Source organism: Trichoplax adhaerens, genomic scaffold, assembly GCF_000150275.1.
Source record: "Trichoplax adhaerens TRIADscaffold_32 genomic scaffold, whole genome shotgun sequence".
NCBI classification, from domain to species: Eukaryota; Metazoa; Placozoa; class Uniplacotomia; order Trichoplacea; family Trichoplacidae; genus Trichoplax; species Trichoplax adhaerens.
In genome coordinates this window covers 351,133-377,239 of record NW_002060972.1, presented here as the reverse complement: position 1 = coordinate 377,239, position 26,107 = coordinate 351,133, and the positions used below count along the sequence as shown (strand labels likewise).

The 26,107-nt window shown below is 32.7% G+C and overlaps 2 protein-coding genes across 2 annotated transcripts; both read right to left on the bottom strand.

Annotated features, from left to right (window-relative positions):
- Window positions 1-8,383: 8,383 nt before the first annotated feature.
- On the bottom strand, window positions 8,384-10,744 carry TRIADDRAFT_61970 (uncharacterized protein; the record flags this gene model as incomplete). The annotated part of the gene is made up of 5 exons (XM_002117892.1): window positions 8,384-8,580; window positions 8,698-9,074; window positions 9,274-9,542; window positions 9,929-10,626; window positions 10,663-10,744. The coding sequence occupies 5 exons, from the start codon at window positions 10,742-10,744 to the stop codon at window positions 8,384-8,386; spliced, it is 1,623 nt and encodes a 540-aa protein (XP_002117928.1).
- Window positions 10,745-14,693: 3,949 nt separating this feature from the next.
- Window positions 14,694-16,575, bottom strand: TRIADDRAFT_61969 (uncharacterized protein; the record flags this gene model as incomplete). Its single annotated transcript, XM_002117891.1, has 3 exons — window positions 14,694-14,809; window positions 15,257-15,415; window positions 16,359-16,575. The coding sequence occupies 3 exons, from the start codon at window positions 16,573-16,575 to the stop codon at window positions 14,694-14,696; spliced, it is 492 nt and encodes a 163-aa protein (XP_002117927.1).
- Between the last annotated feature and the right edge of the window lie 9,532 nt (window positions 16,576-26,107).

Sequence of the window (26,107 nt, the reverse complement as noted above, 5' to 3'; positions counted from 1 at the left end):
GAGACGATTACCTATGAAATAATTTTTACGAAAGTAGGTTCATTCTCTCGCCTCAATTCACATTATTGCTGAAGATTAGAAAAGTCTTAAGTAGACATACAGCATTCTGTTAAGTATCGCTAAATGAATCTATATTTAAAATACAGAGTATCAAAGGAAATAACTCATTTTGCCTGTATGCCACTTCATGCAGAGTACCGTAATTATAAATACCAGTAAGCATGTATAGCTAAACTCCGTATTTTGATTTATTATCCAACTTTATGAACTGAGCTGCATAAATTTTCTATAATAATTACTAATTAGTTCACTTGACCTCAAAGTAAAGATTATTTCTTGATGAGTTTCTTTTTGCCATGATGATAGCCCACCATTTACTAATGTAATCCATTATTGCATTATGCATAGTTTATTTTTTAATAGATGATGTAAAACAATTTTTATAGAGAATGATATTCCAGTAATAATAATTGCAAAAAAAATTAAAAATTATTATCAAGTAATTCATTGCTAAACATGATGGTGTGCTTATACAGTGAAGGCAAATCAGACTTTAGTATTTCTTATTGATAAACAGATACCGTTGAGCACTATGATAATTCTAACAAGCTGGCAGATATAGTTAGCCATTTCTGTTAGCAATAAGCATATTTATTTGTCTCGCAACTGCAGCTTCCAGACATTGATCATACATCATTGCTACCCTATTATCTATTCTAGTAATAGACAACAAACCTATCTTTTAATTTGCTAAATGTAGTAATCTTAGATAGCGAGATACTCCATTATTAGTAATATGTCATTTTGTCGGCAATATGTATTTCGGAATTTCATCTACTTCCATTGATATCAAATCTTTTGTTACTGTCAATAAAGCTAACGTTATCATTATTGAACTAAAAAGGAAAACAATCTTAGTTCCACCCTGATATTAATGATCAGAATAATTCATAAGCTGGACCGTACGTTAATAAGTGGTATGCATAGCTTCTATTTCTATACTCTCAATTCAATATTATTCATCGAGAAGCAGGTGTTGCTTATTTCCTCACCTTTTGTACCTATCTTGTAACAAATCAAGATTTCACCACAATTTTACTTTCGTCACAGACAATTTAAGTACAAACAGATTGATATAGAAGAGTGATTAAGATAATTGAAGCCCTAGATTATAATAGATAGATGAAAGTTGTGTTTATGATCGTTTAAGTTAACAAATACTACCAATCAAGCAAGAATTATTATTAAGATCTGATGAATTACTTTATTTAATTAGGTATTGTTGTAATTGGAGATCATGTGTGAATTTACCGGTTGATCATTTATTTCCAGCTGATAGTTTAAAATAACGTAAACTTCAAATTGAAAATAAAGTAAAAGAGTATATATATATATATATTCGGGCTATAAATTAATTTACTTCTAAGTTACGAAAGAATTGGGTGTATTAAAGCATTGATTTTGATCTCATTAGTCGCATAATAATTTAGAGCAAAGATCAAAGATCATTCTATTCATTTATAGATTAATTCTTCATGCTTAAGTTATTTGAAAATAGTTAGGTGTAGTATTACAGCACTACATCACCTCAATAGACAGAGTTTATATAAATATTCTTGTTGATCGTCTTTCAGCGTTACCGTATAAAGCTACTTCGTAAATTACAGTATAGTGCAGTTACAGATTGTAAACCTTTTAGAATGCTAGTTCTCGGACGAGATAGTAGCAGTACCGTATTTTACTAGATATAACAACGGATTGGTTTAGTGTTTTGTAAAAGCAACTCAAAGAAAGTACTTAACGTTAGGTTAATAAACTTGTCAAAAAGTAGTGTGACTTTTGAATAAAACGATTTTACTACCGGTCTAGAAAATTATCTGGAATATATGCTAACAAAATTAATAAGTTAGTTGTTACTACAAGTGTAGTGTTTACTTCTAAATACGGTATAGTCTATTTTTAGTAAAAGTCAATTTCCACTAGATTGTAGCATAACTCTAAATATGTATAATTTATATTTAACAAAATACTCTGTGGAAATCGCTTTGAATCTAGCTGAATTATATCGTAGCCCTGTCTTAACATAGAAGTAACATATTCTTATTAGTCATTTATGATTTCCTCCTGCTGTGCTTCATACATTATAAAAGCTATCTTCTTTCACCTATCTCGTTAGTTAGTTCTGCTAGTTACACGGTAAGCTTGCACGCTTTACCTATGCTACATTACTATAGCTATTCGACTAGTCACGTCGTTATACACGCTGTAATCTCATACGGTTTTTCCTTTGCACTAATTCCAATAAACTCTATTCCTCTACTAAATTAACTCTGGTAATTTACTGTGATCATGACGAATCCACAATCTTCCGAAACATCACAACAAGATTGGCCGCAAATGTACATTACCAAAGTAATTGCAGAAAACTTTTAAAGTCATTTTCCGAGTCGGTGTTAATAATGTCTACTTTAATAAGAGGGCCGCAGAAGATAATTTACACATTTTACTTAACTAATTGTATAAAATTCTTTTACTATTACTGTCACGGTACGCCGTTACTAATTAAATAACTGTTGTTTAATGAATGCTTCTGAATAGATAAGACTAGTCCAAACTCCCGTCGCTTTGCTGACGGTTTACGATAATGTACCCATTTGTTAATAATTAACAGATAGTATTACCGTTCGACATTATATATATATCCCGGTAATAGCTGGGTACTACTATATTTAAAACAGATTGATTTAATGTACGTACTGATCGTGCATTTCCACGTTGTTCACTTCGCTTTCGCCTATCAGATCGCTGACTAACTGACATTATCCCCTTAGAAACACTTTTTGTTATATGATATATAGTAATCAAAAATAACCGGGACAGGGGAACTACAGTAGAGTCATACTACGAAATGCATGAGAGCAATAGAACTTATAGTACCTTCTAATGTGTATCAATCACTTATACCTTCTCAATAATATTTACATAAACCCTAGAGATCATTCATTTCTATACCAATTCAAATTTCCTTCAGTAACTTTCGTATTAGTATCTTTACCGAATAAGGTAGTTACTATATACAGTATTAATGCTATGTTAAGGTTGGTAAGCTAAACTGTCAGATATACGTTTATGCTCAATTTGTTAATAGAATTAACGGATAGTATTATCATTCGATATTATATATATCCCGGTAATAGTAATGTACCATGCTATATTAAGATTAGTTAATAATCCAAAGCGCATTATGATAACTAATGTACGGTAATGGACGTACCAAGTTAAGATTAGCAAGGTACTGTAAGATATCTACAGTGTGGTACAATTCCATTAGTACTGTACTGTGGTCAATTCTATACCAATCATGATAATGTGTCTAAGGATCGCTTGCGGATGCAAGCAAAGCTTGCTCTGTCGATAACAACCGTTATAAGAAAATGTAACAATCAAAATGGCTGTGTAGAAAACACTATAAAGATTCTATGTTTATGCAATTTTCATCAGAGCATTACATCAAATCAAAATTTAAAGGCCCATATCGTGAAGAATAGTGTAATAATTAGTCAGTTGCCTGTGGAGATCAGGCGAGAAATCGAGTTCTCAAATACTTCTCTCATAGAAACTGAAAGTACTGGGAGAAATAGCCCAAGTTTTAAGTAACTACACTAGAGTTCTTTACTTTCCTTTGCCACAAATGAGGGTTGTGACAATTACCTATAAATATTTACTATTCATCTTTGTTTATCAAAAACCGCGAAATAAAAATAAGGTTAGCATATATTCTAACCCAGAAAAAGAATTGCCAACTTCTAAACTGAGTAATTACTATTAAGCTGAATAACTATTGTAAGATAAATGATCGTCTGTACTTTATGTATACGCATTACGCAAATATATTCAAAACATTCATTAAAATACCTCTATTGAATCCCATGACTTTGTAAATAAATATTAATAACAGTCACTGCGATATTTATCGGAACATTATGTATTTATGATCAGTATGATGTAGTACGACATAAATTAATCTTAGCTATGTAAATTATAATCCTACAATCTGAGTAACAACGATCATTCGTCTTCAAGATATATTAAGCCCTGTTTAAGGAGACACAAGTTTTCAGAAAATGAAAGAAAAGTAGAAAAAACTATATCATTCTAAATTGGTTTCTACTTTGCAATATTTTGGTACTAGCATACCGGTATTGTATTATTTTAATAATACATAATCTATTGCAGCCACCATAATGGGCAGCCAGAAACAAATTAAGAGTAATATAATTATATTATCATACTGACTGCTAGATAGCAACACTTTAAACGAATTGCAACAACGTGTAAATCGCCTATACTATATTAAAGGCTTACAGGCTAGACTAATGATTATTTTTTTTAGCACTATCAAAAAATAGATTATATTTCCTTCCAATGCGCAAATGCTTAATTTTATCACTGATCTCGTGTATTACATAGTCTATGAATTACCATATTAATAAAATAATTGTGAAGAATAACTTTCAGCGTTACATCTTTGTAAAATTTCACGATAAATGTATATTCTAATCTAGTTATTATAAATCGCCCTTGGCAGCTTTCATTTCATAATGTTTATCTCAATTTTAACATCAACACGTCTAGTGTTGATTATTATCAAATTAATTGAAAGTTTGCTATAGAGAACGTTGTTAATATCCGGTATCAGCTTCATGGTGACCTATAATGCAAGAGCATTAAGAAATTGTCTAGAGTAGAATATAGTTGCTAATCCCGGCATTATAATAGAAGGGGATCAAATAAAACCACCTTTAATTAAAGGTATTTCATACACGATTAAGCGTAGAAGCGACATAAAAGTAAATAATCTCGTAAACAACCAATTTCATTATTTCACTTCTAATTCTATCGATAATTTCCTATTGGTATTCTCTCATTGTCGAATTAGTCCTGGAAATGTATATTGATGTTGTGCTGACGCTCTGTATTATTAAATACAAGAGCTTTCATGCAGTCGATCTTAACGATATTTTTTCTACGTCAGTGAAGAAGAATAGTCTACCACTTTAATTGTTGTATTTGAGCAATTACACTATCTAATGAAGTAATCCTCTTGCAAATGTGAAAAAATAATGATTAAATTTATGATGATAGTAAATCCTATTTTGAAGGTGAAATGATCTTTCAACTCACTATTCATTGTGTCAACTTTTTTTTGTTTATGCTATCTGAAATTGCATTACAAATGGAGATGAGGGTGCTTATAGAATTTTTACCAGAAAAGACAATAATGGAATATCTTACGACCTGCAATGTTATTATTAAATAAAGGGCTGATGACGTAGATTGTAAGTTAAAATTCGAAATTAATTTAAAATAATAATTCGACGATTATTAATGCATGACAGGGTACATCGAATATTGCGTGAAAAGGTGAATTACTTGTTAGATAGATTAATTTCTATTACTAATTATTATAATGACTTTATTCTATCAGTGAAGTTTTTCGCTGTCTTAATAAGTATGAATTAATAATAAAATTACACAGAAATAAACATTGTTCTATGCAAGATAGTAGAAAGATTCTATCATAGTACCAGTCCTCTCTATTTAGCAATTACAGCTTATATATTTCATATATGTAACGTATTTCCTCAACAGCTAATACAGTATCAGCATCAACTGAGTAGCTCGCTCTTTCTAATAATTTTAATAATTTTTATGCCTACGGTTACTGAATTTAAATTTTTTTTATCACCGTTAAATTATATTCACAGTTGTATCGTTGATAGAAGTAAGTTTAAGCAAATTTGAATGAGATTAAGGTCTACAGTTTGCTATTATCATATACAAGGGTAACTCTATTTAATCCTCTTTTAAATAGTGCTATTAATAAAATTACAATGCACCGTAATTAATGAAAGCATGAAAATGTAATCAGGTTATTGTTTATTTAATTTCCTATTTTTTTCTATCTTTCTGATCTCCTACTCACTCACATGATAATTATCGAAGTTGTATTAGACACTTACAGGATACTCTTATATCCTTGCACATTCATTCTTAAATTTGGGATATGATCGTTTTAATATAGATTTTACAGTAGGGTAAATTTATTCGTCATACCGCCCAATATCGAAAAATCTTCATATTATCAAAAATGATATTATTTGATCCATCATTTTCTTTCTATTATATCATCAAATCCATTCTAGCGATCGTATTTAGGATAATGAGGTGATCTGTACTAAATAAAATTCTGCTAGCCTAACCAAATTAAAAAGGTGCTAGATAATCTCTTTTAGAGATTATCTATCTATTTGTCTGGTTGGCTCAGATTTTATATTCGTATTCAGAAAGATCAATTTTTATTGTACATCTTTATTTTATCTTCTACATTTTCAGCCATTGTAGAATGAAAGTCTTAGAATTATAACTAGTACAATCACTGTTCTGGTACACGGCATTAACTATATGCTAAAATCATGAAATGACATTAATTCTAACATAAGCTATGATTATTTAACTAATCGTATAGTGTGTTACTACTTGATAGGTTAGTTATCTAATACTGCATTTATAACTATGAGTGAGGCCCTATAATCGAAAATTTTCTCTATAATTCTTTTCCTCATACACACTATCTGATTTGTTCTAACTTTGCCCATCAAAATAATCTACTATCAATGTATATTGACACATGTTAGAAGCTTATTAACTTCTATTTTGATTTGATAATTAAGCAAATAAAATTCGCTTCCATTGATAGCGGATTGCCTTGAATGGTTCTTATTTAGATCTTTAATCCAATCGATATTCTTTATGTACTAAATTCTTGTTTTTATATTTTTTCATTTAATTTCAAGGCAAAATTAAATTATTTACAAGAAATTTACAGCTACAATGATCGATTTATCACAGTAACTAAATTTCAATAACTTCAGCTTTGCCTAATAACCATCTATCCTTTTAACGTTCGTATATCGCATGCATTGAATTTAAACAAATAAACTTAATAAATAGTTTGCAATCACGGTTTAAAATTCTCTAGAAAGAAAATTCAACTTTATTTTTTTATGTGAGGTTGGCGACATTATTGAGATCGCCATAGAAGCGTACTAAATCCTTTCTTTTCGCACTGCTGTAAAATAACTCGTGCTTTCTGGGAATTAACAGCAAAGGCACTTAGGTGTGATTGCTACATTCTTTAATTTCTTTTTACTCCCGTAATGCTCTTCGCTATCTGCATTGGAATGGGTACCGTTGAAATTAACGCTCCCTTATTACACCATTCGGCTAATATAACTAGCTTGTAATAGATAGCTATTAATATATCAACAGCATGCTGGTGAACAATCAAAGCTTTAATTTTCTAATAGTATTGCATAATATTTGAATTTTAATTCAACGTCAAGAATGAAATACTTTACAAGGTGAAAGTTAAACTCAGTTTATAAATGAATTATCCAGACATAATTTCTTGAATATTTCACATCAAAACGGCAGCCACATCCAGTTTACCAATATCATTAAAATTCTTAACTTTGTGCTACTCATAAAATATAGCATTTCTAACGCAGTCGTAGCGATATAAATCTATAAGTCCTGACTAAAATTAGTTCTACAACAAATTAGAAATAATAAGCTTCATAGTATTAACGTTAATCTTTACACATAACTTTACGTCAAATTCTGTTGCAACCATTAATCAAATGACACAAGCATTTTCAATTGTACATAAAAATTTATCTACCGTCGATATAACTTTTCGTACCATATTAATAATTTTTTTAACTAAATGTATGAATTCATGCACAAATCATAGCAGTAGATAAAACTATTAATACTTCAGTTCATAACCTTGAAACCAATATATACGATGAGACACTTTTTGATGTCCTAACGCAGTAGCACTTTAGACTGTGTCTTGAAAGAGCTTACAGCTGGTAATTTATAGTTACAGCGACGTATTAACCGTATGGAATTTTACTAGATCGTTGATCTGACTATGTACGTGAAAGTAAATATTTACAAAAGCAGAATGTATAAAAATGCACGATAGTACTTTGATAACATAAAACAAGAATATATTTTGCCAAGTTATATTAATTAAAAATTATGTTAATATAAAATAGATACCGATTGCCAAGGCAATGTTACAGAATATGTTAACTCCAAAACTATGATTTGACTACGTACTTTACAAGCTTTGCTCTTAAAATTGTTTTTTCTGACATCTGGATTTGCAATCAAACCGAGATACTCACAATGGTACCAGTTCGATTAACCAAATGCAGCATCCTGGTCACCAGTGGTTATATATATAAACATGATAATAATAATTTTTATATTTTTCAATAATCTGTAGAATAGCTCGGTTGATTGAAATAAATCAACTTCTATTGCATAACAAAAAAACCAAAACAGTGATGAGTATAGATCCAAAAAGGCTGAATCTATTATATGTAGGCATTATGGCTCCTGATGTTGTTGTCTCAATCGGTAATTTCGTTTGATAATCCTGGACATACAGCTGGTTACTTGCGGTTACTAAAATGTTCATGCCGCTCGAACCCGTAATATCGTCGTCTAAAAGTAATAACGTACATACATATTACGACCTAAATTGAAATTACAACGATACACGACCTAACCTTTGCATGCATGCGTATATAATAACATTAATATTGAGACGAAATATAGTACCTGCAGCAACAGTCGAAGCCCCATAAGTAGCTTCTGTTGTTGTTAATTCGTCATCCTTATCACGCATTGTCGAACCACTTTCATTTGCATTGTTTCTATCACAGTCGTCCTCACTATTGTCATCTGGTACGTGTCCACTGCCGTAATTTCCACTACCAATGCAACCACTCCCAGTGTTTCCAGGAATGTGGCCATTGGTAGGTATAGGCCGGGGAGTCACTTTATTCGGTAAATGATCCATGATTTCAGATATTAAATGATTTATTCGCATTGATACATTAACTATGAGACGGTAATTATCGGTGATGACAACGTCCAGTTCGGGATTTTTCAATTGCGCGTTAGTGCCATTACCATGAACAATTTGATATTTGTATCTAATAGAATGTACAAAATTATATATTATTTTTAAAGCACATATCAACCCCAAACTGGTCTAATCTATAATTAATCAACCAAAGAAATTTAAACCACATGCGAATAACTCTATTGCTATATTAATTGTCCTTTAATGCTTTAGAGTAAAATTAAATTAGAAACAAGGCGTTATTTATGTACAGTTCAAGAGACATCTACCTTCCAACTTCTTTCCCATTCCAGCATGCTTGATGTTTTCGCTTTTCAACCACATTAGTATCAAGACATATTTTATAAGGAAGATCAGTAAAATAGAACCGCGCAGTCTTCAATCTATCTTTCAAACTTTGTAGCGATTGAAATAGTTTAAGTTTAGCCATATGAAATTCGATATCACCACTAATAGCTCTGCCGTCAACCGGAAAATCAATGTGACCTAAATTGTCTATCGGATCGGATTGATGCCTAATGTCACATAATAAACGAACCTAAAACCAAGACAATGATCAATTAATTATTAATAGCTTCAATAAAGACTTGCTAATGGCAAATTCATTAGTATTGAAGTATAACAACTGAAGTAATACTGATGCATTAATGACATTATCGGTATAGCAGAGTTGTATGGAATAAGGGGCCTAAGGAGACGCACATGGAAAGTATCACTATAATTAGTAATGAATTTTAATTAAAATGTATCGGAAATTCATACCCTTTAATGAATCACAGATAACAGATAAGGTAATGATCAACATTTAGAATTGGGTGTAATATTCACATACTAGTTTTAAAATATCTATGACATATTTTGTTGAGCTACTAACCACTAATGTAAGGTATTATAGCTAGGCAACTGTAGTAGTACTGCACTTACTTGATCTAAAATAGAATCAGCCGATGAAACAGCAATTTGCATCCCATTCGAGATATTGGCGGCGTAATACTCGAATAATGTAATCAACTTAGTGATATAACTGAAATGTTTGGTCATGTCATCGACTGCATCAATAAATGTCTGAAACAAGGGGCCGATATCAGCTAAAGCAGCTAAACAGCCTTTCATGACATTAATGCACATATCACGACATGGTCGAACGCTTTCTGCAACTAGAGAGCAAGAGGAACAAAAATTCATTCGAGTCAGGGCATTTAAACATGATGAAGAAAACTTATGTTCTGTGATAGCCGTATCTAAAATATTAAAAATATCTGATAACAAGGAATTGATAAATCGTAGTTGTTTGGCTAATTTAGACGCCTGACTTGAAACCACATCTGGAATTTTACCAAAGGGTGAAATCGATCGCATACTTAATTTTATGCATTGACCATTTTTCTTCTGACTGGCTGGACTTAAGAAGTTATAATAGAATTGATAAAATAATTCTTCAAATTCATGTATAAATGTTTCTTCGACATAACGACTTTGACCGCCAATTTTAATAAAATTTAAGAAACAGCCATGCTGACGTTGAAATATTGGAGCAATTTTTTCGGTAAAATTTTGGTTAACACTGTTGAAAACTTTGACAGTATGATTTTCAGCCTTATTGATGAAAATTTGCAGTGAATCTAAACAATTTCATAAAGTATTACATTAGTAATTACCTATCTGAAAGATTAAAGAAAATTCTACGAGATAATAAACCGTCTGTTTTGCACTTTGAAATTTGTTTGTATGTGTGTACATCTGATAGAAGCGTATTATTCAGTTAGTTTCAGGGTTTTAATTCTTGCATCGCCAACTATTTTAATACCAGCGATTACTTGTAATTTTAATCATTATCGGCGAAGTACTATGAATGGACGTGAATGAGTTGCTTTGCAATCAACTAGCAGAAATTATTTAGTAACAGCAGGAAACGCGTTTGCTAGAGTTCAGAAATGAAACGTTGCTGAAATAATGCTATATTCCCAGTAATACGCCCAAACCCGAAATTACATGTCTATTGTTAATTTTAAGTAGAAATTTCTATAAATCTTAGTCTGTAACTGCATTCACTTCTGTTAGGTTCTGGCTCCTATTTTATGTATTTACAAGCTTGTCCATCTACTACTTCAGAAAGGGATTAAATATTGCACAGAGTTGAAGCACATTTCTAGTATCAATGTACATGCTTACAAACGTGTTCTCACGATTGACTAATACAATTGTCGTTCTCACTATTAAACCAAAAATAAAAAAAACAATTCAAGCACCAATAGACCAAATCGCAGTTTCTCATTACTGCTCAGGCAGATCAATTAAAAATTGTTGTTAGTGCTGTAAAACAATGGATTACATTTTTTACTAACAAATGGTTTTTAAATTATGAATATAAACTGGCTAATCGAATTTGAAGTATATCTTCTTATGCCGCAGCTTGCGAATAACATCCTTGCTATATAGAATGGGCGAGTAATCAACTTTGATTATAACTATGATGATATTTTGATATCAAGATTTTTAACAGTCACCAAATGATTGTGATTCGAGAAGCGATAATTCATAATGACTGAATATGTAATCATCTTAGTTTTAAAAATATCACTCGAAAGTTGACACTAAATTCCTACATCAGTCTTTTCTCTTTTCATTAGATGCAAATAATCTAAATCATAATCATTTTTAGGGGGTAGGACTCCGATTACACTACTGTAAATTAATCATGTCATAATATTCGAGTCATATTGCAGTAAAACTCGCGACAAGATGATCATATTAACTTTGAACACAAATTCAATAAGCAAACCTCTTGTATCCCACTAAAACCAAATCGTCACCAAACAAACATCTGGCCTACTAGCTGTGAGGCAATACAGTCAATTTCTTTTCAAACGTAATCTTACAGAATTTTCATTACATAATAATTGATCTTAAAAGTCACGAAGGGCTAGTAACTTTCGTTTCTATGCATGCGTTTACATTAGTAGAGTGTTTGAGTTTTTTTGACAGTTAAGTCAAGGGATCAACGTAGCTATAAGAATCTGTTTGAGTAAGCTACTAAGCAATAATACTATAAACAAAAAAATTTGGTAATATGGCGTTACAGAAGAGGTTAGAAAATTTGCTTGAGTATGAAGTGGATAACTGTCGACATAAAATTGAGTAAACAACATTGTCTTTATTAACATCGAACTCATTGACAGTAGGGCAGAACTTATCTACAGAGACACGTATTTCGTTGATATAATATACACGTATGTACGTACTGTATCATTCATTTGATATTAACTGGAATCTGTGGCCCCTGTGATAGTTCTAATTAATATTATTTGTCTTACCTATTACGATACAATGATAAAAACGCTATTAGGTATCGCACCGGTAATTCATGCTTATCGCTGATGGGTACAACGTAAATTATCACTATGTTCATTATTCTTGTAAGTAAATATCCTTAGGCATCCGAAAAGAAAATTAAACGTTGAAAGAAATTCCTTAACAGCCTGCAGTATTTACATCTTTGACCCCTGGTATTGCATTCGCAATGCAATATTTTAGTTTAGCGCGACTAACAGCAGACAATATCGAAAATTAAACTACTAATTGTCTCTTTTACATTGTGATTGTCTGACGACACCTTACATACAGAACATCAACGGCTACGCTTTTTTTCGTCGTTTTGTTTTGTTTTTAAAGGCTAGCATTTTGATCTTGTAGCTGAGGCATAATTTCGGTTGCAATCTATCATTTTATATAATAATATATATATACATATATAATATATAATAAAATATAAAACTACGGTCATTGAAATGTTTGTGGTGACTGAGCAATAAATCTGTGATTGCCAATAATGAATTAATAGCATGCGGTTGTCTTGATTACTAAAATGCGAACGGTACTCAAAACTATGTAGTCTGACTTGACCAAATACAGCAGTGGTATCAAAATTTATTAACGGCCAAAATTTTTCAAATAAATAAAAATCGGTCATGAAGTTAAATCTATAATATCCAGACGAATGAATTCATGACTATAAAGATGATGAAATGTCACAATTGCATTTAACAAATAGTTTAATAAATGCTATTTTATCACTATTTAGAAAGTAATAGACAGATTTCTTTTTTTGTAAATTGTCCTCTATTATTGTGGCCTACTGTGAATTGATTAGTTCAAATATTGAAATAACTTACAAACAATGGAAACGACGAGAATAGTGACATTAACTCTTGATTAAAACAACAACAGGAATATTGAAAAAGCTCGACGAAGAGAAAAACAAATTAATAACTGTTGACTAGTTTATTACCCCATGTTATCCTCCCCTAAAGGGTTTAATACTACATGATTACAACAACAAATACCGTAATAACAAATTTAGTGCAGTCTGAAGGCATGAGTAGTTCAACTCAGCAGACGTAAACGTGTTGGAGCGAATCAGCATAACGTTGCAAGTGTATAAAATCAAGCAATCAAGTTAGGCAATAGCTAAAATACGTATTGACTGTATCTACTTGAAATTCTGAATTACCGTAACTAGGGTACAGTTTGAATATTGTACTGTCAACAATAAGTTTACATTTTATGACCAATATATATAAAATAAATATTTCTTTAAACAGACAAAAAAGGTTACTGTAGCACTCTGGTTAAAATGGGTAAAACTAGCTAGGATTCAAGTTTGGCTTTAACTTCACCAGGTCGATTGTTAGCTTACAATCCAACAGGCGTTTCTACAGACATCAAATCGTTTCCATCAAACCTAAGCATTATTGCAATTTTAATTATTAATTACCGTCATTGACTAGACGATAATTGTTCACGTCTACCTTCTACGGTATCTTTGTTGTTTGGCCCTATGGTACATTATGTATCGATATCATAATCAAAGCTACTTTTTACTTAGTTTTCACATTGAAGAAATTAGTGCTGCAGTGGCATCACTACTTCATTCCTACCGCTTCCGTTAAATATTTTATCTATTATCACCAGCTGTCTCGGTAAAGGTGATGATTTATATCATCACAGCGCGCCTTCCGACAATTATCGACAATTTTCAGAGTCGTGCTAAACTTCTTTTGTCAGTACGTATAATATACGTATAACATATGACGCCATATTCATTTGAAAATACTGTAGCATTAATAATGATTTCAGGATACAAATGCAATTTACTTACACTGTGCATGTACATAGTGTAGATAAGATTAGAGAGTAAAAAGTCTATTCGAATTACATCCGCCACCAATGTTCTACGTACACCACAATAAATAACTTTGTAAAGTAAGAAATGACTATTGCACTTTCAATTTGCACAGAAACTTGAACGATAAATGAATTATTGCCACTGTAGGCCCATATATACGCGCTCGTATATCATTGCAGTAGAATATCTCAGTATTTCGATTCAAATTTTCACCGGATACGTAGCATTAATCGTAAGAGTAAACATTCTATATTTTGTAGGTGGTCACTGTATAGGAAGAAAAAAGTAAAGTGCGATGTCGTTTTCTACTCATACATTGTACAATTAACGTTGATAGATGACTAGTGTCGTAAATATGCAATTCATTGCAATATGGAGTATTGAAATTATAGAATCAACATTGATCTAAATTATATAAATTATGGCGAATTTTCTAAATTGCTATAATTATTCGGTAAGAATGGTAAATTAAGTTAGGTATAGTTCCATCTATTTAATCCAGTATTACGTAAAGCGAATCCTTAATATGAATTCAATTGGTACATGAATAAACGTTCGAGACATAATACCCATGACGACTTTTGACAAATGACACCCTTCTATGGAAATACTAAACCTCTCTATTTTAAGAGATGGTAAGGGGAGGAAATAAAATCATCTTACCAAATTGATCAGCGTTATGATAAAAAGTTACAAGGACTTTAGATTTTACATAATATGCGACGGTAAATTGATCATGATCTAGTTAATTAAACTAGTTGATTAAACTACGTACAGTAGCATAAAAGCAAAGTCAATTGGCGGGATCAACGTGATTAGAAATTGTTAACCCTGCCTGTTTTCAGTGAATTATAATGACAACATACCAAACCGCTTGATTTCATTTTAGCATGTCAATATACCGTAGTTTAATAGGCAATCACCGACTGAACGCTGGCTTGATTTATATTTTTTTTGTAGCTACTCAATGTCGTGACCGTATCGACTCTATCGGTGCATAGCACGTTACAGAGCAAAGTTCTATATAAATGACGAACAATCGACACTCTATTTACATGATTACTTACCCATAAAATTTTCTAATTGCTTTTTAAGTTGCTGTGGAAACTGATCAGAAGTAGTATTGAGTAAAGCCTTGAAATTTTTATCTGCCATTTTAACAAGATAGTTTTCCATCGATGGTGTGCAGCATGTTTGTATTTTCGGACAGACTCGTAAATCGTTTCCTGCATCAAAGGAATAGGGATAATGATAAGTAAAAAGGTGTAATATTGACTATGGTGACCGACAAGTAATTAAAAAACTTTGGTACTTAAAGAAATCTTATAAATACTAAGATTATTAGAGATAAACCATAGTTAATATTATGTCCATGGCGGTTATTCTATCAGTAACATACGGCAGTATTGTAGTATTATCAATTTTCACTTACATTGGTTTTTTTGGCTAGATTAGACGAATGTAATATAAAAGTACTGTACTTATTAGATACAGTATATTGTATAATTAATTAATCATATTTACTATTAGTTACAATTTCAGTCTCATCGTTGTTCATTATCAACTTTGTCTATTCCTTATTACAGTAGCATTAAAATACTAGCATCCGATAGTAAAATTATGGAGGTGAAAAGTAAGGGAGAACATGATCTACTAGCAGATGGATTGCATAAGAGACTAGGCCCGTGTATCGAACAAAGAATAGGTCCAGGGGCATACTGTACGTGTCGAATTTGTGATTGAAAACCGACAAGCTCTTGTTAACAAAGTGTTGCAAAAAATGTGGTCAAATTTGAAATTGGAGAGATGATCTCTCCAGTAAAGTACACCAATGGTGGTTTTTCAAATCGGTGTGTTGGCAATTTCTTTGAGTATTTGGCCTGCTGGAATGATTTCAATATATTGACATAGTGGCACGAGATAGGCTAAGCTGCATATAACCTTCATTATTTTGCAATGATGACAATTGGGCAATTGATGGTGATCCTATCTATTTGTTATGGTATCTATCACAGTAAACTGCATCGCATTCCTTGGTTGAAGGAGAAAATTAGCTTTAACAGCAGAGTCAATGCAATGGATGATTGATAATAATAATAATCGTTGTGATTATTATTCTTATTGTACGATGGCGTGGGAATGGGGTTGTATTGGCTTGACTCTCTTTACCTTTTCGAGGTTGGCTTGGAATATTCTCCTTAAATTCCGATTGATAGAGAAATAATCTTGTAATAGCTTGGCAAGTCTGGTCGTGGTTTTTGTCATTAGCATGAGTATTTTTCATCAAAGACAGTAAAAAAGCCATGAAAATTATTGCCATGCATAACTTTCGGCTATTGAAAGAAGCCAAAGGTAACGTAACCAAAGGTATAGCAACCATCGTCATCGCCAACGGGTCAGTATTTGAAAGAGAAGGCAAAAACAATTTTTTTCGATCAAAATCCAAATGCGTCCGGCTGCAATAGATAATTTTTTTTCACCAGTTGTCACTCTTTTTCTTTGGCTTCCTGAATTCAATGAAATAATTAGAAGACGATTGAAAGAGGGGGAAAAAAAAATGAAACTAGAAATTAGAAATGAAGGAAAATTTCAAAGAATTTTGCCGTCTTTGAAATAGGAAAGCCAACTACTGCAGTCAATTTTTTCCTTTCTATATTTAACTGTACCGAAATGACCCAAAGAGGGTGAAGTGTAGGGGGTGAGTCAATCTTACTCCCACTAGATAAAGTCAATTAATCTCAGTGGTAAGATGAAGCTAATGAGCGATTTCAGCCAATCGCAATGACTTATGTCCAAGAGGATTGAATGTAATCTGAAGTTGTGTTGTACAAGCCAATAACAATATTGAGCTAGTGTGCAATACGGTATTTACTCATAGGTTGAAAGTGAAGCTGACTGAATGGACACTGGACATTATACAGTACTGTACGGCGTGTGCATGTCAATGTCACCCGCTATAGAAAGTCATAAAAGCGGTCGGCCGTCTATTGTTTGCTATCTATTGAAAGCATTGATTTTTTATCTCGTACTTTGACCTATTGTACGTGCGTTGTTGTTGGACATCAATCACTACAGTGGTCAACTTTCATTGGTGACGTAGATCAGGCATGACAATGGCCAATCCTCTCCGTATAATACATGTCTAGTAACTAGACTCCAACTGCCTCAAGTCGTTCCATCATCCGGCCAGGTATCCCAATGGACGACAGGATGCTAGTTCACTTCAAGTCGGTTTTTCTTTTGAAGCAAGAACGATAATTGGAGTCCATGCTTACTCGGCTTTCTAAGTAGGATAACCTGTACACTGTCAATAGATACTACAAATAGGAGATACAAGCTGGAAAAAATGGAAAATTGCTCTGTATAATAAACTGCGTGATCGACTTTCTTGCCCGCCTGGTATTGCATTGCTGTATATAATATTCGTACTGGAAATGGACAAACAAAGTCAGAGTAAATAGCCTTCAGGCATCCAATTCTCATTATACTGGTGGTTATCATGGCGAACCAGTAACATACATTCAAGATGGAATGCTGCCTGAGAGAGAGATAATAAACCCCTTAATACCTTTTTTTATCTGGATGGCCACAGCAAAAAATTGTTTTTTTATCTGTTGATGCCACTGTCATAGACTGTATAATAAATCAATCAATATGGAATACTATAAGTAAACACTGAATTCAAATGAACTATAAAAAAATTATCCAGTGATTGTACAGTACTGTACTGTATAATGTCGACAAGATAAAAAAAAAAAAAATGAAATTTTGACTGTGGATATCTCTCTACTTTTCTCGCTGTGGAGTCACGGCAGACAACATGCGGCGACTATTTATCACTGCCTGCGTTCTATCGGTAAAAAATTGGATTCCGGCCTTGATTGTCTAAACATACCAAGTCGGTAATGGCTGCTGTAGCTCAAATTAATTAATTAATGCATTAATCAATGACATTAAGCTAAAGAGCTAATAAACAAACTCAGGGATAACATGTGTACAACTGTGCGTGTTAAGTTGGACGTGGATAGTAAACAAATTAGCATAGCTACGGATTATGTAGTTGTCTATTGCATATGGCCAAACCATGCTGACTATAACGAACGGTATCATACTAGATTGTAGTTTTCCATGGATACGGTAGTGACGACAATTTGTCCATTTGAACACAGGATGTCCTACTTTTACATCTTGGCCCGCAGCCATTTTTCGATTCACTAGAGACCTTACTCGGACTGTCATTGATAAATCGCCGTGCCAAAATTAAACTCTACACTGAATTCAATCAAGTCCAATCTCTACCAATATCATCGATATTAATACCAATCTACATACGACGGCCAGTATCGAGTCTAACGTCGGTCGGATATTGACATTCTCGTGAATGATTTCCTTGCCGTCTATCTATTATTAAATGCCTAGTAAAAAGTACAAGTACAGCACGCAAAGTATCACCAGCCACGGCTTCGCCAATAATAATGGTCAATGGCTGGCTGAATCGTTTCTAAATCATCTTATCCTGGCACAATTTACTGTAACTGCAATATTTTCTATAGCGAACTAGATGTCCAGTACCTTGTTTTTTTTTTTTTTATCAATTGTAGATTAACCGGTTCAGTAGTAATCAGTACGGCCGGTGATGGTATGAAGTTGATCAGTTGCCTATTACTGAGGATGTAGGCTTGATAAACCGGGGATTTAGTCAGAAAATTTTAAAATTTTATCCTCATCAACGTAGATGGTTAAATAAATAACGAACTTACCTTGACTCATAAACACCCAAATGCGCTAAAATCCAACAGTCAACACCAGATAAGTTCACGAAACAAGCAAAGCTGAATCTGTCTGAGTTGAAATTGACTGAATTAATTATAACCAAGATGTTGACGAAATATCAATGAGCCAGTAAATAATTTGAAAAATTGGACCGTCCCACACAATCGGATTGGGCTAGCCGAATAAACGATCAGTCAAGACTTCGTTCCTAGAGTATCGATCCAATCGTAACGTAGACTAGGCAGTAGTAAAGGGCAATAATTCAATTTTTTTTTTTATCCTTGTTGCTGTTGTTACAGATAATTTATAGATTCTGAAAGAGTAATCGATTTTAATCAACGGTTTTAATATGCGAAAGTAATGACGTCCTCAAATAAAAGCGCACAAGTGGCAGCAGTTGGACAATTAATATACCATTGCAGTTGCACTCACTGTTGTATGCGGGTATGATAGTCGTTTCAGAATCATTATGCTGATGAAATTAAACAAGTATCAAACTGTTTCTTTGAATATGGCTTAATGTACAGCACATTGCAGACTCGTCGACAAATTGACAATCTATTTAAAGGGGAGTTGATTAAACGGATCCAGACTAGCCTGTGGCATTGTCTCCTTGAATAATAATGATTATACTTCCATCGGTTATGTAATCGGCTATTTTGGCTGCCGACGTAAACAGTAGGATACACAAGACAGTACTGTATTTGACTTGATTTAATTAACGTAATTTAACCTAATGTCGTGATGGTAAATGATAAATGCTACAATTATTCTAGTTATAAATGATTCAACTTGACGCTTTTACCCCACCCCTTTGCTGATTGTCTCTTTTAACCAAATGGCATATTCAAATCCTCTTCGTCTCAACTTGGATGCCAAAAGTAATTAAGAAAGTGAGCTAAAGATCGTCGCTGTACACCTTAGGTGCGCTCATAAATCCACCGGTAAAAATATCATCTTACTGCGAATGGGCAAAGCATGATATGATTGATGCCTTGATACCTTGATTCTTGAAAGCACTACTAAATACGAGCTGATAGAGAACAGTTATACCTATAACAATTTTAACAATAATATACGAGTTTGTACTGTACACATGGGTAATATAGCCCCAAACCTAGCTAAGATTAGGATTATAAAATTATACGAGAATAATTTGACGGATATTCGATTATAAAGCTCAATTAGGTTTCTTCTCCGACAATTTTAAACTCTTAGTCTTAGCAAGGTTTGGGACTGCATTACGAAACGGATACTAATTGTGAAATCTAAACAGTATGAGTCCAATTAAGAATCACTTGAAGTGAGTATAGACACGAGTATGGACAGTTTTCTCTGTCGGTACCCACAATAATCAATTCATTAATTTGATTCCACCGATACAACATTTTAGGCCGAATCAAATAGCTCTTGCCGATCTTGGCGACAAGGACAATTGAAGGCACTTATTGCGAACAGCAAATACCCACTAGGTTCTCTTTGAATTTTAAAGGCACGCGTGCTGACTAGAAACAAAACTCTGTTGAATAATGTTTACTCTCAACATTGAATCAACGATGTTGTTTTTTGATAGACAATCGATTTCGATAACAATAATTTACAAACCAATCAAGGACAATAAGTAATTAATTTGCAGTATGTCAATCAATCTTGATCAATGATTTCTTGTCTTACTGTATTGCCAACGTCAAGATTCCTTCTCTCATCTACAAGTTGATTCGACTGACATTGTATTCGCATATCCTGTTTAGACAATGTCATGGCAATAACAAGCCCAACAATCAATCGTAATGGTGGACTTATTTATTATTCATACCCGTAGAGGAAAAGATTTTCACATATTGTTGCGCTAGAAATGAACGTTCACATAAGGCCGATGACGGAATAGTTAATCCACAGTTTACAGCTAGCCGTATAACTTAGCTGTAAGGCTCCATAAGTTCTGTCGACAGACTAGAACATTGGAGGCATACATGTATTTTGTCATGGACTTTACATGTATAAATCCAATACTTTGTACGGTAGTGGTTGTAAGGCCTCGTAGATGTAATATTTCTGTTGTCTGAATTAGAGTAGAGAAAGCACACTACAAAAGCTGTCATTTATGCTCAATGATGGCAATAGGTCAAAATTATTGACTGTATAAATCAAGCAGGAAGAGTTTTATTAGCTTTAAATCTAAATCTTGCTTATTCATGGATGCTGCTTTCTATGTACCCTCACTAGTAATTTGCATAGAACGAACTAGCGGAGATGATGGCAATTTTTGCTTACCTTACCCTTATGTATCCTCTATACTGTATCATATACTAGAGATTAACGTCGGCTTCGAAAGTAAGTAATATACTGTACATAGCCTAGAAAGATGATGTATGAACTCAAGTAACATGGAACTGCTCCCAATCCACCTATACGACAGAAATGGAAAAAGTAAAGCTCTTATCTTTTTACTGTATAAATTGCCCTGCTATCTAGGCGTTATAATTTTTCTTCCCGAACTACCACAGTATGAAACAAACATGGAATGGAGCGCTAACATAACGAACATAAGTGGTCTTAGCCTTTTTCTTAGATTGAAATATAAATAGTTCAAGCTACACTTTAAGGTATATTAGAGCAAGCAGCTAACACGAAATGAATAGTAATTAGAGTATGTAAAGCACGATATGATCTTCGAGCATTCCTCTAACTTTGACGCCTAACAAGAGCTTTTAAAAATTCCCTAGCGCCTTTACACGAAAACTAGTGCGGTATTTTGTAAATTCTAAATGTAATCGACAACCATTTTACTAATCAACGAGTCTAGTATGAGTTTTATGGTTAAAGAACTAAGAAGGAAATCATAGTAATGGTAATAGCTGTAGCTTAGGTTATCCAGCAAAATCCAATAATACATGTAGAGTTTTTACTGGAACGAAAGTGCTAACCGAAATGATCATCATTCATTCATCCTAGTCCTTATTTTCTAGTAAATCCAGCGAGAAAGATCACATTAGCGTTAGTGCATCTTATCAAGAGTATCGCAAGTAAGAACCAACACCAATTTTAATCCAAACCAGTTTACCTTCTTATGATATCTTTCTTTGTAGTCTTAAATCAGGAATAGCGGATAAAGAGCTTGGCAAAATTATGAAGGTGTAATCACCATTGCTTATACGTTTTCCTTTAAAATTCTATAAGAAAAATTTTACAATTGATGGTAGCATCGAGGAGGTAAAATAGACTTTTTGTTAATTTAATTTTAGAATCAAATAGCCATGATATTCGACTACATGTAATGCTGTCAATCACTGAATTAATTATACCAATTTATCTTCATGCAGTCTCAGATAGGAACTGGTCGATAACGTGCTAGACACAACATAATTGCTATAGCCTAATTTTTTCTATAAAATCAATATGAAAATTTTAATGATGCACATACTAATGAAGTATATTTATGCATTTTTCGAGCCAATACTTTAGGCTATAGCAAACTGGAAAGAATTACGGTAATAAGGTCGCCGTAGACTATGTTTCCTGGAAATCAAATTAGAAATATTTTACTCCTGCTAACATTAATTTCTTTAGATTCTCAGATCGCTAATGTACTGAAATAATCTGTAAAAGTGCTGGAGAAAATTTTCACCGATGCAATCGTCTTACCACATATTTTCCTATAAAATAAAAATAAGGTATTAATAATGCACGTTTTGTGTACAGAGAGGGTTAGAATGACATGGAAGAACATGAATTTATAATCACCTAGATTTTGAGTAATTTATAATAGTTTACATGGCGATTCTGATACCGGATGCCGGCTGACAGCTGAATTTGCCGTTGTATTGTATTTTACTATTTTTTTTTATGACTGTACATGTTCATAGAACTAGTTATAAATAAATAATCGTTTAGGAGATTAATAAAAACAAAGCAAGCCGAGAATGCTCCAAACCGTAAAGAATTTGGGAGACGCCTCTAATGTCAGAATAGTACGTGCAGTTCTGGCTCACTTGAAAAGAGTCAAGAAATTCCCAGAAGATGAGAGAAAAAGTTGTTTATCAAGCTATATTCATAATCTCTTGCACTTAGAATAATAAATGAGTGCACAAGTATAACATCCGCAGTTCTAGTAAACTCTGGGCCTAAGAGTTCAAATTTTCAGGAAATAAGCGTCTTAACGCAATACTTCAGTAATAAGGGTAGCAGAAAATTCAAAACACTATGTAGTCATAACGCTAGATTAATCTTAAATAGAGTTCTGGACTAATTTGGGATAACCCGAAGGCACGACTGATAAGAAAAAGTATTGGCGGTGTGACATAAGCGATTTATACACGATGGAAACTTAAACGGCCTTTGCAGCTTGATGCCACCATTCACTGAAGATGATTAGAATATATTCCCTACCAAAGTTTTCTATTACTCAATATCAGGCATTCCTATGATATTCTATAATTAATGTCGATAGCTCTCTGTAAGACTGTATGTTAACCATCGTTCTGAGTTTTTTTAATTTAAAATGGAAATGTCCTTTGTAATACAAGTAAGGATCCTTCAAGTCTACTCTGGATCCTAAGTGTTACCGTTGTTTTTCTACAAAATATTAAAATAAATTTTTGTTGGTCATAACTATCAGCTTGTTAGTAAAACCTGTAATTAGCTGAAACCTGCTAAAAGATATAGGAAATTTCTAGACCGCCATGAATATGGCCTATAATGAGAGATTGATCATTCACTCGTTACCGGAATAAAAAATGCTTTACAATAAGGATGTAGCACTTGAAAAATTTACACAGGACTATGAGTACAGTAATACGGATATTTTACTATATTAAATTATAGTAGATTAATTTTGAGGGTGGTTAAGGATACAAATAAGACAGGTTGGTAAAGAATTACATGAATAAGATGTGATAAAATAGGGTAGACATCTTCTACAAGAGGAATCAATTTCACTTTTTCTAGATGGAAAGTTACAATTTTTTTCTAAATAGTATTGGCAATCTGAGGAAAGTAAACTTTAAATTATATAGTTAGTGTCTTACTATAACGTTTCTGTCATTCGAGATGGTAAACTAAGCAAATATTGATCGATTCTTATTTGCCTGTAAATTACCGTGTGCAATGTCAATTTTATTAACATTTAAGTTTTCATGAATGAAATTAAAAGAAAAGCCCCAGAATGGCATCGGCTTCACAGTTGAACAATAATAGCAACAAGAAGTGAATTATATCGGTAACAATTTCACTGTAACTATAAATGAGCTAATTAAGGATTCTTTGCTACTATGATGTATCATATAAAATATTCAACTAGCAGGCGACCGATTTCCATCAATATTGAAATAATTAAATCGTTGAATTATAAGCTACCTACAAAGTATTAAAATCTATTTTAACTCCAGTCTTACAATGCTACATAATTGTATATAAGAAGATAAAATTTTATATACAAATATATATACAGTATGTCATACCATATATACGAGTATTAAGGAAGAAATAGCAAAAAGCTTTTAAAATACTGTGACGTAATTGCTTTATTTAGAGTTTTTGAAAATACTGTTTATAAAATAGGCCAAATTCAATATACGCTACCGATAATTAAATTAGCTAAATCAATAGAAATCCCATTCGATCCAATTAGAAACAAATCGTGCAGAAATAAAAGCAATTTAAATGTCTGATCGTATCTAGTGTCAATATATCTATTATTCTTAGTCAAAGTTTCCTTCTTTGATACAACCACCATCGCTGAATATTCTGTTTCGAGATAACATAATAATAAATACTGTTGGCCAAATACAGTAAAATACATTGACGAAATCAATTGAACAACACCTCCAATGTGTCCTCCTCTATCTGATTGAGTACGGTGTCATAGATTTCTTCTTTATTTAAAACTATTCTCATATTCAACCTTAAACTAATTAGATAGAGAATTAAGTTACTGGGATAAATTTATACAAATATCTTTTTGCTCATATCTACCAGTAACTGCTAAAATCTGTAGATATCGTTGCCCCTATATTGTACAGTATTTTACACTATAAAATTGATTATCTAGGATAACAGAATCCATGATAAAGCTATTTCATGCCCATGATAGCATTTTTGTAGTATTATATCCTACTCATTTATGCTAATTTTAAAAACAGCATAACTTCATAAAATTTATCGCTGCAGATTAATTGATCTCTCTCAACTGAATACATATCACAAATCATAACTGGAAGATAATGATTCAAATTTTAAATTAGGGAAATTAGCCACTATCATCAGACGAACAAACGGCTAGCTAGCCTATTTCCATTTAATGAGCCATCAACATAACGCGTAAATTATATATATATACATCAATAATTATAAGAAATTTATGAAAGGAATTTGAAGATCATTTTTATCCATTTCAAAATAAATCAGATAGCTAAATCTTTGCCAGCCATAGGTATTACAACAGTTATTACGAGTACTCGTGGTTGATTTCGTAATAGGATCGATTAATTCGGTACTTTACATGCAATACGGCTATTTAGTAAACGCGCCGTAAAGGGAATCATTGTTAAAAATCACAATTTTGGTAATGTTATTAGGATATGATCGGAGGCCATATGATAGATTCCTTAGCCCATCCTGGGAATTGGTGACTCTAGAGCAATTTACTTATTGATCGAATCTTCTTATAGCACTTTACTGTGTTATCCCGCTGTTCTACGAGATTACTCCTATTACGCAAATGATAAAATGAATCTTGCAAGCCCATTCTATTTTATCAAAATAAGACTTGAGATAGCCTAGAGGTAAGAAAATACGTCACAGACATTACAGCATATAGCTGCAAGCCTATTTACTATACACGTACAGTACATATTGACTTTTAATTGGAACGCCATTGGTTCTTGCCCCAAGCAATCAACTTGATCATATTGGATATACACGCAACTACATACATAAATAGCAACGAGAATAGTTTAAAGCATCGGCGATTGACCCAATTATTAGTGCAGCACTGAGATAAGTTTATTTCCTTTTCAGCGATTAAGCCAATAATAATAGCATACCCTGCAGTGGCAGTGTTGACAGGCGATAAATAGCTTCAAATCGGGGGTAGCTCGCTCATTTTGGTCAATATTTAGAGAATTTATTTTTGTAGATCAGAATAA